The 16617-nt window shown below is 33.4% G+C and overlaps 1 protein-coding gene across 1 annotated transcript in view; it reads left to right on the top strand.

Moving 5' to 3' along the window:
• Positions 1-8110: 8110 nt before the first annotated feature.
• LOC102809967 (phospholipid-transporting ATPase ABCA1-like) overlaps positions 8111-16617 on the top strand; it is a 104169-nt gene continuing 95662 nt past the window's right edge. The window contains exons 1-7 of the mRNA XM_085503538.1: positions 8111-8229; positions 10603-10716; positions 13642-13735; positions 13973-14114; positions 15030-15127; positions 15423-15532; positions 16321-16521. Coding sequence (XP_085359664.1) covers positions 10651-10716; positions 13642-13735; positions 13973-14114; positions 15030-15127; positions 15423-15532; positions 16321-16521 — 711 coding nt within the window. The 5' untranslated portion in view covers positions 8111-8229; positions 10603-10650. The remainder of the gene's footprint in view (positions 8230-10602; positions 10717-13641; positions 13736-13972; positions 14115-15029; positions 15128-15422; positions 15533-16320; positions 16522-16617) is intronic.

The following is a 16617-nucleotide window of genomic DNA, read 5'->3' on the forward strand; positions in this document are numbered from 1 at the left end:
AGACTGTTTTTTAGAACCTGTCTCCGAGGACGTTTCTTTTTTGTGTATTATCAAAACCGTTTATGAACTAATTGCAAGTGTATGATTCATACATATTTTGCTATATGACCTGATTTAGCTTGAGAATTACTTGCCAAGTAACTGAAAAAAACGTACTCAAATAGTATAGAGTATCCGTGTTAGATATTTCTAAATGTATGCTCATTAAAACTTGTGCATTGGTACTCTTGTTTATACCTCTGTTTTCATTTTTCCTGATCACATTGAATTTATGTCCCAGTTATTTGGATTAAACATGTTTGTTTACGGGAAACACCGACATAGCGATATTTATAAATACTAATACGATTGTAACCGTGCCTGTTACATCCCATATACTCTGCTTCCCCAAAATTGAATTAACTATCACGTATTAACTGATAGCAAAATACTGATATCCGCCGAAAAAGAATCTTTGACGCATGTGTACGAAGCTTCACCAAATGACAAATCCTACAGACGATGCAAGAGAAAATAAGTTAATGTCTATACTTAATAAAATATATAAGTAAAACAACTTCGCTCATGCAACATACTCCATGCAATTTTAGTCTTTATCGATTTTATGATTTTGGCGTTGTTTGTGGTAGCGGTGGTGGTAGAGACAGCCACATATATTATTCCTTAAATTGGTCTTGGAAAAGCATATGGCGTTTGACAGTTCGACAAATCATGTACGATAAAAAAAGTACAAACTGTTTCAACGAGGTTTATGTTTCTTCATGAAATCAATTGCAGTGGATATTTATACGGCATTTACTAAAGTAGGCTTGATAGGCATATAGCACCGTTAACCTTGGTCCTATTTCCGACAGTGTGGGCAGAATTCTTTCACACAAAAACGTTTCTATAAAGTAACTAACACAGCGCATCATAAAGGTCAACACTGTAAAAAAGATTCTTGGCAAGGAAAACCCCGAAATCACTATCAAAATATCAGCGTGATTGTTTATTTTCGTGTGAAATAATGCATGTTCAAGTTGTCAAAAATTTGCAAAATTATTTTTGTTAAATTGTTCAATGGTCATACATTATATTTTCGAGTATTTTTACAGTAAGTTTAAGTTGCTAAGACGTTTATTAATACGACATATTTTGATATTGTCGCACTTGATTCTAAATTTTTTGCAGGGTTGTCTATTATTGAGTGTTTTTAGAATAGATCTGTTTTTATCTAACGTGTACTCCCAGTATGGGCAGACATCGCATTTCGTATTGTTCAAACCAAAATAAATCACAATGTGAATGCGCACATGAGTTATTAGAACAAAACAAAATTCAATATCGGGATTTTGTTCTGTTTATTACAAATGTGTTATTTAGCTTCACACATGTCCTACTACCTTGCGTACAGTGATATCCCATTCGGAGTACTAGCATACAATTCATGGGGCTCAACAATTTGAACTTTAAGTATAGGTTATTATTAGCGGACTGTCTGACATGTCAATAGCATTTTTGATTGTCGATGCTTTTTGAGTACACACTGTGGTTATATGTTCTAATACTTTCTAATAAATGTAATGACAGTCGGCAGCAGAGATTATGCCTACTATCAAAATCGAAATATTTGTAGTTATAAAACGGCATGTTCAACGGGATAAAAAATTGATGAATAAGATAGAGTCGTTACGTGCCCAATTCTAATATTCAAAACAAAGAACAAAAAAGGAAAGAACTCGGCTACACTTCAGTTAAACATTATCAACGACCACGACACTACATCGCCTGCTTCAGCAGTTGAGCGGATGTTCTTAAAATACGGCAAATTTATTACAAAATAACTACTTAAGACAAAACCAATTAATCCTATTCAAATTGCACACGTTGCTTTTTACGTGTCTAAATTATTATAAAACACGCAGTGCATCAGACCACAGTGATCAGACAGACCTTTTTATTCGCGACCATGTACAATAGAGTTATCCATTTAAACAAATATCAGTCACATTATAGCCTGGTGGATTTAAAGGTTATTCGTGCCATGGCGGCTGTGTTGGGAGTTTTGTTACTGTAATTTCAGTTTATTCACCGCTTCGCGCAGTGAGATAACGTGATTGGCTATATTTGAATCTATGAATCTGAATATAGAAAATAAAATATATTGTAATATTGATCGGAATCTGTAGCACACCCACTGAGTGTAACATGTTATATATCAATGCACATTTCAAACATGACATGTAATTTTATCTTTTAATATTTTGTCTATTTTGTAGCAGCTGTCCCTCAGTTTGGGAAAGGTTGCTGGAAAACTAAACTGGGTAGCAAATAGCCGGCATAATTCGTGAGCAGGTGTCGCATGACACCGTGTACCCGCGGCCTAGCCACCCATGGTGGGGAAACATATTATACTTTCATTACAATTCATTTTAATCAATCTCGTCAGCGTTTTGAGTCACCTTTCCCGTAGAAACACGCCTCGTGATTGTCCTTGTAAAATGACTTGTCTTGGACAGCAGACAAATACACAAGTATGTACTTGGTCGTGTTCGCAGCGATTGATCCCTGGCCGATGCACGTGAAGAAACTGTATTCCATTCATGCCAAATATATATATGTAGTCTTCAGAATAAAGTTCTACAGTCTTGATCTAATTTACGATAAAATACTGGCCAGGCCTGAAACTATGTTACTTGGCGTCAATGAAATTGTATCCCTAAGTTTCAGGGATAGTTCAAGTCTTCCAGCTTGAGGGACTGCTTGGTCCATTTTTGTATATTTAATTTGGATTCATGTACAATCGGCCCGACATCGTTTAAATACATAATTATCAGGCATCGTTACAGTGAATTATCTCAAAATTCAAAATTTATATACACCATGATCAAACATGGTTTCCCTAAATTCGATGGATTTAATGCCATATTTGTATCTCAAAATTCACCACTTCCAGACAAGTGTATCGTATTTTTGAGTGAGTGATATATATATAGGACCCAAACTTTGGCCCAAATATTAAAATACCTAAAATATCACTAAATGAGTGAGAAAGTCATAATTTGTTTTTTTTAAATATGACATAACCGCAACCAATCACCCATGCATCACCATTTTTTTGTGGATATCATTTAGAAAAAAAATCTTGAACAAGGAAAGGTGATATGATGCAACTATGTCTAAACCAAGACAGAATCATTGAATTATTGAAGAACCATCGCTACCTAAGAAACACTCTTTAAACCCAAGAATAAATTGTCATTTAACACAATCTAGGCATATCTTATCTTTTCTATTAACAATACCAATAATTAAAGGTCGTCGCGCTAATTACTAATTACCACGGCGACTTCTTTGATACCTTCCACGTAATTTCGTAGACATGGACAAGGTGCAAAACATAATAAGCTATTTTATTCGTCCGTAACTCTTACAAGGATGTTATTTTTTGTAAGCATATAAAGAATTATCCCACATCGAATATCGTAATTCATACGCAATTTCCAACTTGCAATTGCCTTTTTGAAGCCCGGTGTTAACGCGAAAAATCTTCAGTTAGCAAACACCCCCCCCCCGAGTGAGGTCGTTGCACATGCGCAGTGAAGTTCTTGAATTTTAGACGTGTTTTTGCAATATACTAACCATTAGGTATAGTTTAGTTGATTCTCGTATATAATGTGGATTGTTCAATGAGAATAGACGCTCTGCTTGTGGTACATAGTGTCTATGTCACAACGAAACGATGGAAACTTCAAGTAATTTTGAATGTTTATGGTTCAACGGTGGAGGGCTAAGCCGGGGGGGGGGGGGGGCTAAGTTGTTACGTATATCGTATCGGACATACGTTTTTATATCTTATGGATTGAATCCTTGTAATGCTAAAGATTTATAATTATTAACAGCTCGAGCACAGTACTTTGCAACACGTGCACGTGCGTACTAACATTGTTGCAAAGTGTAGCGTCTTTATATTTATTTACTAATAACTCCACGTTACATGTACAGCGTCTTTATATTTATTTACTAATAACTCCACGTTACATGTACAGCGTGTTTTTATTTATTTACTAATAACTCTACGTTACATGTACAGCGTCTTTATATTTATTTACTAATAACTCTACGTTACATGTACAGCGTCTTTACATTTATTTACTAAAAACTCTACGTTACATGTACAGCGTGTTTATATTTATTTACTAATAACTACGTTACATGTACAGCGTATTTACATTTATTTACTAAAAACTCTACGTTACATGTACAGCGTGTTTATATTTATTTACTAATAACTACGTTACATGTACAGCGTCTTTATATTTATTTACTAATAACTCTACGTTACATGTACAGCGTCTTTACATTTATTTACTAAAAACTCTACGTTACATGTACAGCGTGTTTATATTTCGTTACTAATAACTCCACGTTACATGTACAGCGTCGTTATATTTATTTACTAATAACTCTACGTTACATGTACAGCGTCTTTACATTTATTTACTAAAAACTCTACGTTACATGTACAGCGTCTTTACATTTATTTACTAATAACTCTACGTTACATGTACAGCGTCTTTACATTTATTTACTAAAAACTCTACGTTACATGTACAGCGTCTTTATATTTATTTACTAATAACTCTACGTTACATGTACAGCGTGTTTTTATTTATTTACTAAAAACTCTGCGTTACATGTACAGCGTCTTTATATTTATTTACTAATAACTAACTCTACGTTACATGTCGTACAGCGTCTTTACATTCATTTACTAATAACCCATACGTTACATGTACAGCGTGTTTTTATTTATTTACTAATAACTCTACGTTACATGTACAGCGTCTTTACATTTATTTACTAAAAGATCTACGTTACATGTACAGCGTATTTGTATTTATTTACTAATAACTACGTTACATGTACAGCGTGTTTTTATTTATTTACTAAAAACTCTGCGTTACATGTACAGCGTCTTTATATTTATTTACTAATAACTAATTCTACGTTACATGTACAGCGTCTTTACATTCATTTACTAATAACCCATACGTTACATGTACAGCGTGTTTTTATTTATTTACTAATAACTCTACGTTACATGTACAGCGTCTTTACATTAATTTACTAATAACCCATACGTTACATGTACAGCGTGTTTTTATTTATTTACTAATAACTCTACGTTACATGTACAGCGTCTTTACATTTATTTACTAAAAACTCTACGTTACATGTACAGCGTCTTTACATTCATTTATTAATAACCCATACGTTACATGTACAGCGTGTTTTTATTTATTTACTAATAACTCTACGTTACATGTACAGTGCAGCGTGTTTTATTTATTTATTCATTTACTAATAACCCATACGTTGCAAGCATGGTGTATTTATTTGCGGATGAGTTGAAACGTAGGAATTATTAGTAAATAATTATTATACATCTGCCACCGTAACCCAATACGTTACAGCGTGCCGTAATTTTGCGATATTTTACGGTGTATTTTCATCCTACCATAAGCGTACGTAAGCGTCCTCTAATAATAAAAACAAACATGGCTTAGGCTGCCACCAGGGTTTGACCGGACTCCACACAAAGAAGTTCGTTAATTCTGTTCTAAACTTTTTTGATTTCGGCATTCCCATGATGTATCCTTTTTTTGGTAATTCAACTATTCTTTTGTTTTACTGGAATAAAATGTGGAAACATTGTCTCTTCTAGTTCCCTTCTATTGGTGATTCCACGAACACCCCAATAATGACCACGTATACTTTTTTTTTTTTTTTTTACCAAACATCACAATTTTTTTTCTAAAAATAGAGAATAGTTGATATCGTCACACAATGAAAAAAAATCTCACAGAGATTGACCCGGCCCAAGATACCTACTAATTATTAAATCAATTAAACTGGTAGTTTTCAAGACGTCGTCACGGTCGAAAGTAGCTGTTTTGACCAAAATAGAATATTGACTCAAAATCTGAAAGCGGTCCGCCAAAGGTACTTGTATATTAAATATCAAACACTCAGGCTACTGTAATGTCCAGTATACTAGTACACATTTATGTATTATTACAGTATATTTATGTAATTGTTTTATTTGTGAAGTGCGCCCTCACATGCAATATGCAAGAGAGTGTTTACAATATGGCTGCCGTGTTCATGCAATGAATAAATAAGGCTAAAGTTTGTTTATTTTATCTTTAAACACATTGTTTTTGGCACCAGACCGTTATTTGTCACTATAATACTTATTATAATAACATGATTCTACATCATCTTAAGTAATGCGCCATTTATTTATTTATTTATTTATTTATTTATTTATTTATTTATTTATTTATTTATTTATTTGTTTGTTTGTTTGTTTGTTTATTTTTTATTTTTTTATTTTAAAGACCTCCGGGCACAAGTCCCATTTACAGGTTCCTCGCTCACACAAAATACAATAAATACTAACATACAAAAATATACGATAAAATACATATACATTTAAAATATCTGAATTTAACTGATGTACCTTAGATTTAAAACGGCTCAAATTACTAAAAATGTAAAGTTCTGAACATTCCGCAATTAATTATTGAAATTGTTCATGCATCTAACAAGTGGAAAATATTTAAATATATCAATACGACGATAGAAGTATACTATTTATATTTGTCGAAGTTAACAAGACAGTCCCAAATATTCCGAATTTTACAATATGACACGAACGCAATAATATCTACACGTTGTGCAACGGTGTCATCGACAAGCATTGTTCTTAGTAGAACACCGGGAAGTATATCACATCGGAACTAATATCGTACGTTAACGTGTAACAATAATTCCTGACTTGATTCGTACATGCATCGTACGTTAACGTGTAACAATAATTCCTGACTTGATTCGTACAATCGCGTTACATATACCCAGAAGATTTGTGGCAGCAGGAGAATTGTCGCACTTCAATGTATGCAAAAAAACTGAAATGCATGTGCAACACACGTGCTGAGAATAGTCATGGTAGACAACAGTTGAACGGGTTGAACATAGGATTATTCAATGTGTGATAATGTCTTGATTCTTAAACACAAATCATCAAATATATTAAAAATATGTAAAGTGTAAAAACATATTTTTTACTGTAATTGGAGCTTTCGTTTTATTTCCAGTAAAACGTAAACATTTTTATTTTATTTTCTGTAACCTGTACAAGTGACCCCCCTCCTTTGCCCTCCCTCGTTTTACAGTTGGTGACGAATTCGGTTTCAATGAAGTGTTCATATTTTCTTCGTATAATGAGGTGTGCCTATGGCAACTAATGGTTTATTGGTTTCCTGAGTCGTGCGTAAGAAGACGTGATTAGAACTGTTTAGTTCAATCCACCTTTACGAGGGTGCACGGTTCGGCTAAAATGACACGCCAGACACACCATCGCCTGTGTCCAGACATTTCATTCTGTCACTGTGTAAAAACATAATTTTGCAATTTATTATATAGGAATGTATAACATTGAATAAAATATATTGAAAATCAATCGTATCTTCTATATATATTCAATGTGTCTGAGACGCCCATTATTAGTTTGTCGTCTCTTGTTGGGGTTGGATCATAGCTCCATGGTTGGATTGACCCAACTTGTTCTAATCGCGTTACGATCTCCAAGGGCGCTTAGCAAACCAGTCAGCAACTTAGCTGGCAACTTGGTGTTCGGAACAACATGGCGGTGACAGTAAAGGGCGGTGATTGTCGCAAAGCACTTGATTCATGTAAACAATGTATTGGATAAGTGTTGTATACGTCATATCTAGTCTGAGGTCATATCGAACATGTCACGGCGCGACGACCACCACCTTTAATATTATTCCAACCGTGGTCTGTGAAACTAAAAGTTTTGTATTTTCTCCCCAACTTGTAGGCAACTGGAAAACCCGTTTCTCAACTTGCCTTTTTATTTGTTTTCAAGCCGTAATAAAATGGCTGCCCCATATAGTAAATATCGTTAAATTAATTGCATTTATTTTATTATCACGTGTACGCCAGCTGACTGTGACTAAAACCATAAGACGCACCATGCACCATGACTCAGACGTTTTCTTTGTTTTGTGACGATCCCCCTCAACGTCGACCCTAATGATTGAATGGGTCAAACAGGGGTACATTTTCCGCTAACGTCTGACGTTTACCTTAAAGCGAAAGGGAATTCTGAGTTGTTCGTGGTGGTCACGATGATGTTGACACACTATTTATAGTTGGCAGGTGAGTTTATTGTGTACTACAAATATGAGATAAAATGAGAAAGAGTTGATTGGTGGTTGTTATGAACGACAGTGGACGACGAATTATTTGGCACTCTGACAAAAGCCCGAACTTCTTTGCTGCCATTTCCAGACTAGACGCTTACCACTGGATGTTTACACTTTAAATCATAAAAATACATTATTACATGGAATCGTAGATTGTGAAACTGGTGAAACCTCGATACTGTGGATAGACAGATCTTTAAACGATGTAGAGAGGCGCGGAGACAAGACTTCTGTTACGTGTTTTCTATTATTGATTTGACAATGTAAACATAACCAGTGACGTCATCCCGCTTTCTGTGTGGTCTATAGAATTTTGTAATTTCTAGCGTCCATCATGGCAAAGACTATCCATATAATCATGGTTACTAAAAATATTATTGTAATTTAAAAGGAAACCGAATTGCTAGTTATTAAATCATGTAGCAGGTTTGTACAGTTTTATTATCACCACATCCAACACGTGAAAAGCTCACAACAGTAAGAAAAAAGAAATTCCGGTGAATCTCATATTTTTATTAACATTTTCTTTTGTGCTGCTTTAAATTCACAAAAAATCTAATGTTCATTACTTAGAGTGTTAGTGACTTTTGTGAAAATCTTTCTTCACAAATTCTAAAATCACCCAAATTTTTAGCAGTTTTGAGTATTAAAAATTCTTACTTTATTTTATACCCAGCACAAAATATAGCTTTAAGTGTTCTGAAATGAATAATCTGATATTTTAACTCATTTGATCCATACTTGGTTGTTAATAATAACATTTCCACTCTCACATGAGGTTTTCTTGGCTATTAGACTGTATTATGTGTAATCTGGGAAAGAGATTTAGTCCAACAAGAATACAGTGTATCAAATAACGATATTGACAGCAATGATTTGTGAAATAAATGAAACAGACATTTTCAACTAGGAACGATTTCAAGATGATTCTTAGATACAAATAAATATTTCATATCAAAGTCATGCAAATATTCACTGTAACTATAAGATAAATACTAACCAGTATGAGACCCAAGGTAATTTTAAAGCCAGAAAATTCAATTGTGATTACACCAGACTTTGTTTGAATGATTTCATTTACATATTAGTCTATACATTTGTTATGTAACTGTTTTTGTATATGGGAACAATGGGATGAGTAGAGTGATCACCTCAAAATACATAAAACGTTCAAATTCTGGGTATTGCATGCCAATAAAATTATAAATTATAGAGGAAGTATGCTAACTTCATCATGGGAGATATCCAGGGGAATTCTCGAGAGAATTCTCTGGGTGTTTATCAAACTACATGTACAGTGTATATGTTGTTCAAGAACTACCACAGGGTGGTTTATCTTCCAATGTTGTTTTGCCTTACTTGGTGGTTAATCACTGCATAATACAATATATAATGTGATGTCACAAGGGTGGTTTAAATAAATATAGTACAAGGGCGTTGGTGTACAAACATGGGTCTGTGGTTTATCACCATGTTGAATATAGCACTGGTAAATAAATATTACTGGTATTATTTTAGCAATTTTTCAAAGCCCAAACTTTGCTGAAACTTTACCAAAATCTCCTCAATAAATCAACCCCTATCACCCCAATCCTAAAACTAATTTCTCTCCTTAAGCTGAAGTTTTGCATGTGTATGCAATTACAAGACCCTCACATACCCTAATACAACATCAATATCCATGGTATTTACCCATCTAAAATGACATGCTTTCTAAACTAAGAATCAAAGGCAATTAAACTCACATGTACTGGTACTAACTATCAATCTGTATTATGTGATTTTTATTGAGATTTTTTTCTGTGACATTTTTTTGATCGTCGATAATACATAATAAATATTCATATTCCTTGTTATTGTTATATTTAAAAAAATACTTTTTACTGTAAACTGAATCAGTGTTCTGTCCAGGACACTTACAGCATGTGTTTACCACCACACTGGTCTAACACAGACATTATTCTGACTGTCACAATAATTCAATCAAATGGTTTAAATCAAATTGATAAATAGCTGAAATCTGATGCAATGAGAGTTTTGTTAATTATCACAATTTTCTGTTTGGAATAATTATGCAAATCATGAGCAAATGTTATGCAAATTAGTAAATCAATTTGTACTGTGGCAGTGGTTTCTGGTGAGAACATTGACTGAATGTAAAAACAATGAAATATTACATTGACAGGGAGTTAGTAGCTACATGACAGCAATAAATTACGATACTGAGTAATGTATTCACAATAGTTTATGTAAGGTCAAACTTCAGGTGAAATTGTGAGTCATTTTATTATCGATAAGTGATACATATTTTCCATTTATACCTTAGAGGTTTGCTGCTGTCACCAAGGCAGGTTCTCGCATCTAGAAATAAATTATGGGACTTCTGCAGCAACTGTATCTGCTCTGTTGGAAGAATTTCACCCTCCGCCGACGCCACAAGGTAAGAACTCATGGTTTGGAGTTAGTGGCCATGCATGGCTGCATGTCTGTTGTGTAACTGATTATATATGTATTTATGTCAATGGATTTCTAAATGAATGTATGATAACTTTTGAGTGCTGTGGAACAATTAGAATTTTTTTAAAAACTGAGACATTACTCGATTTTAAGAAAGTGTGAAAGAAAGAATAAGGCTCTGCATATATCCCTGAAATAAGCTTGTACATGTACATGTTGATGGAATATGTCACTATATATACAGGTATTTTGAAATAAGCTTGTACATGTACATGTTAATGCAATGTGTCACTATATATACAGGTATTTTCCAGGAATAGAAGGTATTTCTAATTATAATGATGTTCATTATTGAAGCGTTAGGTTCTCGTTGGTTGATAAATAACACATTCTACTCTGTTATCGGATGATAACTATTCAATGATTGAAGTCTAAGCATGACCATACAAACAAGAGTACATGTATGTGTAACTAAGCCATGTCTAGCATTTCCTCAAATTTGTATGCATCGTTAAAACAACTAATCATCTATGATTATTTCACATTAAAAATTCAGGTTATTTTTATCTACACAAATTACCTATCAGTGTATCAGTGGGTGTTCATATGTCATCCTACACACAACTGAAATACAAGCACTATGACGCGTTTAACACACCATTGATTTCTTTTTTCTCAGGCTGCATTTTGTACTACCAGTACTATATGTAAATTCAATTTTTCAACATTTTGAGGTATTATAATTGATATAAAGGATTTTGCATTGCCTATTATTGCGAAATAACAGGGCAAGAATGGGGTGTACACAATAATAGGCTAAACAGTCATGCCCATTATTCAAGAAAACTTCCCCTTAGAATAGTTGGTAGTCTGTGTTCTTATCTTTCCTAATTAACAGAATACTGTACATGTACATGAATACATTCAAATTATTGCTACATGCACTTATACAAATGGAAAAAAGATTGGAATTAAAGATTTCAATAATGATGCAACAATTAAAATACAAAACACTTTTTTCTTATTTGCTTAACCCAGTTTTTATTATTAGGCATGATAAATTTTAACTATCACATGCAGTTAAGAGTTGTGATGTCTAGTATGGAAGCCCTTTGCAAAACAAGTTGCATAGTACCAGGAAACAGAAAATCATTATATACATTTGCTTTATTGATTTGTTTTTTAAATTTCAAATAAATTGGGCGAATTTTGACAATTTTGGAGACTTTCATCCTATCATAACTAAACTGAACATAACATGGTGTACTGATTGAAAATTAAAAACTGAACAACTTTGTCATTGTGGAGAGTGACAACATTTTGCAATGGATGTGAATGGGTTATAATGGGGGTATTCATACGCATCAACAGGTGTCAATTGTGCATACACATATACTCCTTAGCAAGCTGCACCTTAATATTGTATATTATATTTATCTGGTGACAGGTATATGTTTTGTATTAGAGTCATCAAACTTTTCTTATTTATTTGTTGCCTTTGTTTTTTATGATTAATGGGATCTTGTAAATCTGCATTTGCACCAGTGTTTTTTTCATGGTTGTCATATTATAGTAGCCACTAGATAATGTACACACAATGGTATTGACCCCCCCCCCCCCCCACGTACAGCAGGTTGATCATATTATTTATGTTGTACATTCTTATTTGGTTATTTCTTTGATGAAGACTTTGATCAACTATTGGCTATAAAATGTCATTGCAGTAATGTATTTATTAATGACAAATACCATTTCTTGTTTGTGTGTCCTTTGTATGTCAATCTTAGATCAAAATATAGTCAAGTAAAATAAGTACTTTGTAAACATGTTTTTCATTCCATGTATTGTACATTTTCTATTTATTTGTTTATTTACCATAATCTACCATTGAACAAAGGGCCAATGGCAAAAAGTGCATTACTGAATAAATTGTTATTCAATATTACATGTAATATACATATGTATAAATTAGGCAACATAGCTTGAGTTTAATACTGAAATTAAACACTGAAATTAAACACTGAAATTAAACACTGAAATACTTTGACCATGACATTCCAGGGCAGTCACTGACAAACATTATTACGGTGAAAAATAATTTTTATAAAAATTGGTCATGAATCACATGACAATGTTCATTGATTTATTATCTAAAATTTTGTACCAGTAGATATTGTCTCATGAAATAGCATACTTTAGTGTGTTGCAATGTTGAAAATCATTATTTTTAGAACAATTCCGTAGAACACAATGTTTTGAAATAATTCAGGTCAACATAAATTGGCCTCATTATACGTATTGGAATAATATCTCTGCATAGAAACTTATAGTAAAATGTATTTAATAATATATTAGTAGAACACATATTCCATGTCATAAGGATGAAGAAAATGGAATAAAAACATGGAGCCACCACCGTACAGTATTGAGAAAACCAATGTATAAAATTGAGTGAAAATAGCATGTTTTGTCTGTTTTAGGGCATTTTAACATTGTTTCCTATGGAACGGATATATCTCAAAAATTTGCTTGGTGATATATGTTGAAAAAATATTATATACCGGTTGTGTCTTATATGTACAAGGTACTTTTTGTGTTTTTTATTGAGGAAATGTGTTCTCATTGTGGTTTATTGAATCAGGTACCAACATGGCATTCTCTGCTTATGATTTTACCATTTTTCTTGAAAAACAGATTGACAGCGAATTAAAGAATTTGACGAATATTAAAATAAAAAGTTGTAGACAGATTTCGACACAAAATATTGCTACTGTTATACATGCCGGTGTATGTACTAAAATATGTGTACATTCTACCTTGAGGTTATGAACAAACTCTGCTACATACTGACTGTTAGTGTCAGTTACACCACAATAAATATGTGTGCAAATATTTTTTTATTTTTCAGATTCAACAAATTATAGAATTGGTATGGCCACTTCTGATATTTTTAATTCTGGTCTGGGTCAGAGGTCGTCAACCACCAGAACACATGCATGCATGTAAGTAAAATTGTTTTCAAGGGTAAATACAAATGAGGGTGCTTAAACTACTAGTAGTAACAAGATGTAAATAGCTTAGAAGGGTAGGAAAGCAAGTTAAAATTGTTCGATGATCTCCGTTACTCAAATTTTGCAATACATTCCTGTTATGTGATAGCTTTGTGATTGGATAAAAATGCAGATGATAGAGGGCTCGTAGTGGTAATTTAGTTTAGTTAACTTGTTTTCTTTACTCAGGTCATTATAACGGCAAAGCATTGCCATCAGCGGGTCTCATGCCATTTTTCCAGTCATTGATGTGCTATGGTGGTAATGAGTGTCATCGTAATCCAGTTACAAGTGAAACATCAGGAGTTGTGGATTCATTCAATACGTCTACGTAAGTGAAAAATATCATTTCAAACTCATTTACTAGAATACTGTGAAATGAAATACCGTACTTCCCCGTTCATAAGCCCAGGCCTGAACATGTAAAATGGGGAAAATTAGGGGGTGGGCTTATACTCGAGGACCACCTCAGAAAAGATAATTTGGAGGGGGGAGGAAAAAATGCGAAACGATCGAGTCGTCATTGATTTCCACGACACTTTTTACAATGAAGAAACAAACATGTTCATAAAAATATGCACATTTTATTACAATACGGTTTACATACCATCTGAATTTACAGTGCAAAATGGGTAGGGTCTGTGGGAAAACAGTCGAAGGCACGATCTTTATCATCATCTTTGTTGTGGAATGTTTTTGATCGTACGCAAACTTCCGCCATGATGTTTTTCATAATGATTTAACCTGAACAACCTTTCTTTGACCTAACAGGTTAAGTCTTTCGTTAACCAATCAAAATGCTGTGTCGTACAGACGAAGTTTTCCGATTATTGACGAAGTATTTTTTTTCAACGCAATGCGGAAGTGAATTACTGAAATATGTTTTCACTGATTCCGACAAAAAGCGGTGAACCATGTTCCGTACGTTCGCCCGCCATGCGAGAAATTAATGTGAGTTTTCTCGTAAAAGCTGGAACCAAACTACTGTTACCAATCACGATTTTTATGCAATGAAATACACTTTTTACATGCATATTTGTAATAAATGTCATCGACGCCCGGTAAAAACACCCTGGGCCTATACTCGGGGATGCCCTCAACTCGTTAAATGTCTAAAAACAGAAGGGTGGGCTTATACTCGGGAGGGGCTTATACTCAGGGAAGTACGGTATATTACTGATTGAAGCAAGTTTACTTAATATTAATTCTCTATTTGATTTCCCATGTCATCTGTATTCCTATGTAGCTTGTCTGGGTTATATGGAATGCTACAAAACATTGCATCTAACCAAACATTGATGATGGAATTGATATCAATCTGGAATATGACACAACCACTGCCTGGTAAGTAAATAGTCAACAAGACAAAATAAAAATTGAAAAAATAATTGAGACTTTCACTCCAAAAAATAACATATTTCTTTTAGGTATGCAAATCTCGGAAGTAGTCAATTTAAACTAATAACATAGAATAAAACTATAAGAAGAAGTAAAAAAACAAACATAATTTTTGTTGAAGGTGTCAGTCAGTGACTGATGGATCTATTATTATTGTGTTGACTTTAGTGCATAAGCTGTCATATGTTTACTTCTAGAAAGCATTGTATTGTAACTAACACTAATTTATATCTATTTTCAGATGGTTTCCCACTTGGTGATATTTTATCAAATCCTGACACACTTAATCAGATACAGTTATCACCAGATGCAGTTGATGCAATCAACAATGCTGACTTGACACCAGAACAGGTAAATATTGTGTTGTAAAACAGGGTGTATGTGAGTCTCTAATACTGGTATGTGAATGTAATGATAACAGCTGAGTGTAATCAATGACTTGTCTTTATAGATTAGTATGGGATTTTTTTGTTTGATGAGCTATTTTTGTTAAGTTAGACAATCTAATACCACATTTTTGTTTTCAAATATTTTGAAATTGTGTATTTGGTCACAAATTATTAAGGAAGAATTTATTGAGAAATTTTAGTGGAAAATGAGGGCAATCTCAATGTTATTATTGTGTCTTTGGTGAGAATGAAGAAAAGAAACATTGAAAATTATACATATTTATGATTGTTCTAAAAGTCATAAATAAAAAACACTAATTGTAATGTATGTGCATGCATGTGTTCCAAACATCATTCAAATGAATGCTTTGGATGGTATGATTTGAAGTTTATACATGTATAGTATTGGTCTAAGAAATGTATGCTTTAAATGCATGTCACAGGAAATTATGATTCAAAGCCAAATATGCAGAAACTAACCAAAGCACTACTATAATGGCTCTATTAAAAGTGCATGCAAGAACAAAGTACTGTTTTTTTTTTGTATTTTGAAAACGAAACTCAAAAAGTGATCAAGGAATGCTTGCATTATTTAAAATAGAACAAATACAGTATATATTCCTCCAACCATAATCCCTATCTTCTTTCATGGTACACCATAAGAATTATTGCCATATTTTAAAATGGTGTTGCTATGGTGAGACTCACCTCTATGTGACCTCTGACCTGTAACCTGTATTATTATTTTAGTTTCAAGATGCACTCAATGGTCAGGACTGGAGAAGCGCCCTCTGTGGTGACACTGCTCTATTAGGAGACCTGTTGTCCATGGATAATGATGTATTATTACAAGAAATACAATCTGAGATTTGCAATTTAAACTCATTGGATTTACTGTTAGCGGCAATGAGATTACAAGGACTAAATAATCAAGAAGCATATCAACAGATTGTAAGTAATTATAGAGTTTACTGCATGGATCAGCACCAGAGTATGACTAGGTGTTGTATTGAAATGTTGGTTGATAAACCGCATATGTTCACATTT

This window comes from Saccoglossus kowalevskii, chromosome 9 (assembly GCF_978046115.1).
Source record: "Saccoglossus kowalevskii chromosome 9, keSacKowa6.1, whole genome shotgun sequence".
Lineage (NCBI taxonomy): Eukaryota > Metazoa > Hemichordata > Enteropneusta > Harrimaniidae > Saccoglossus > Saccoglossus kowalevskii.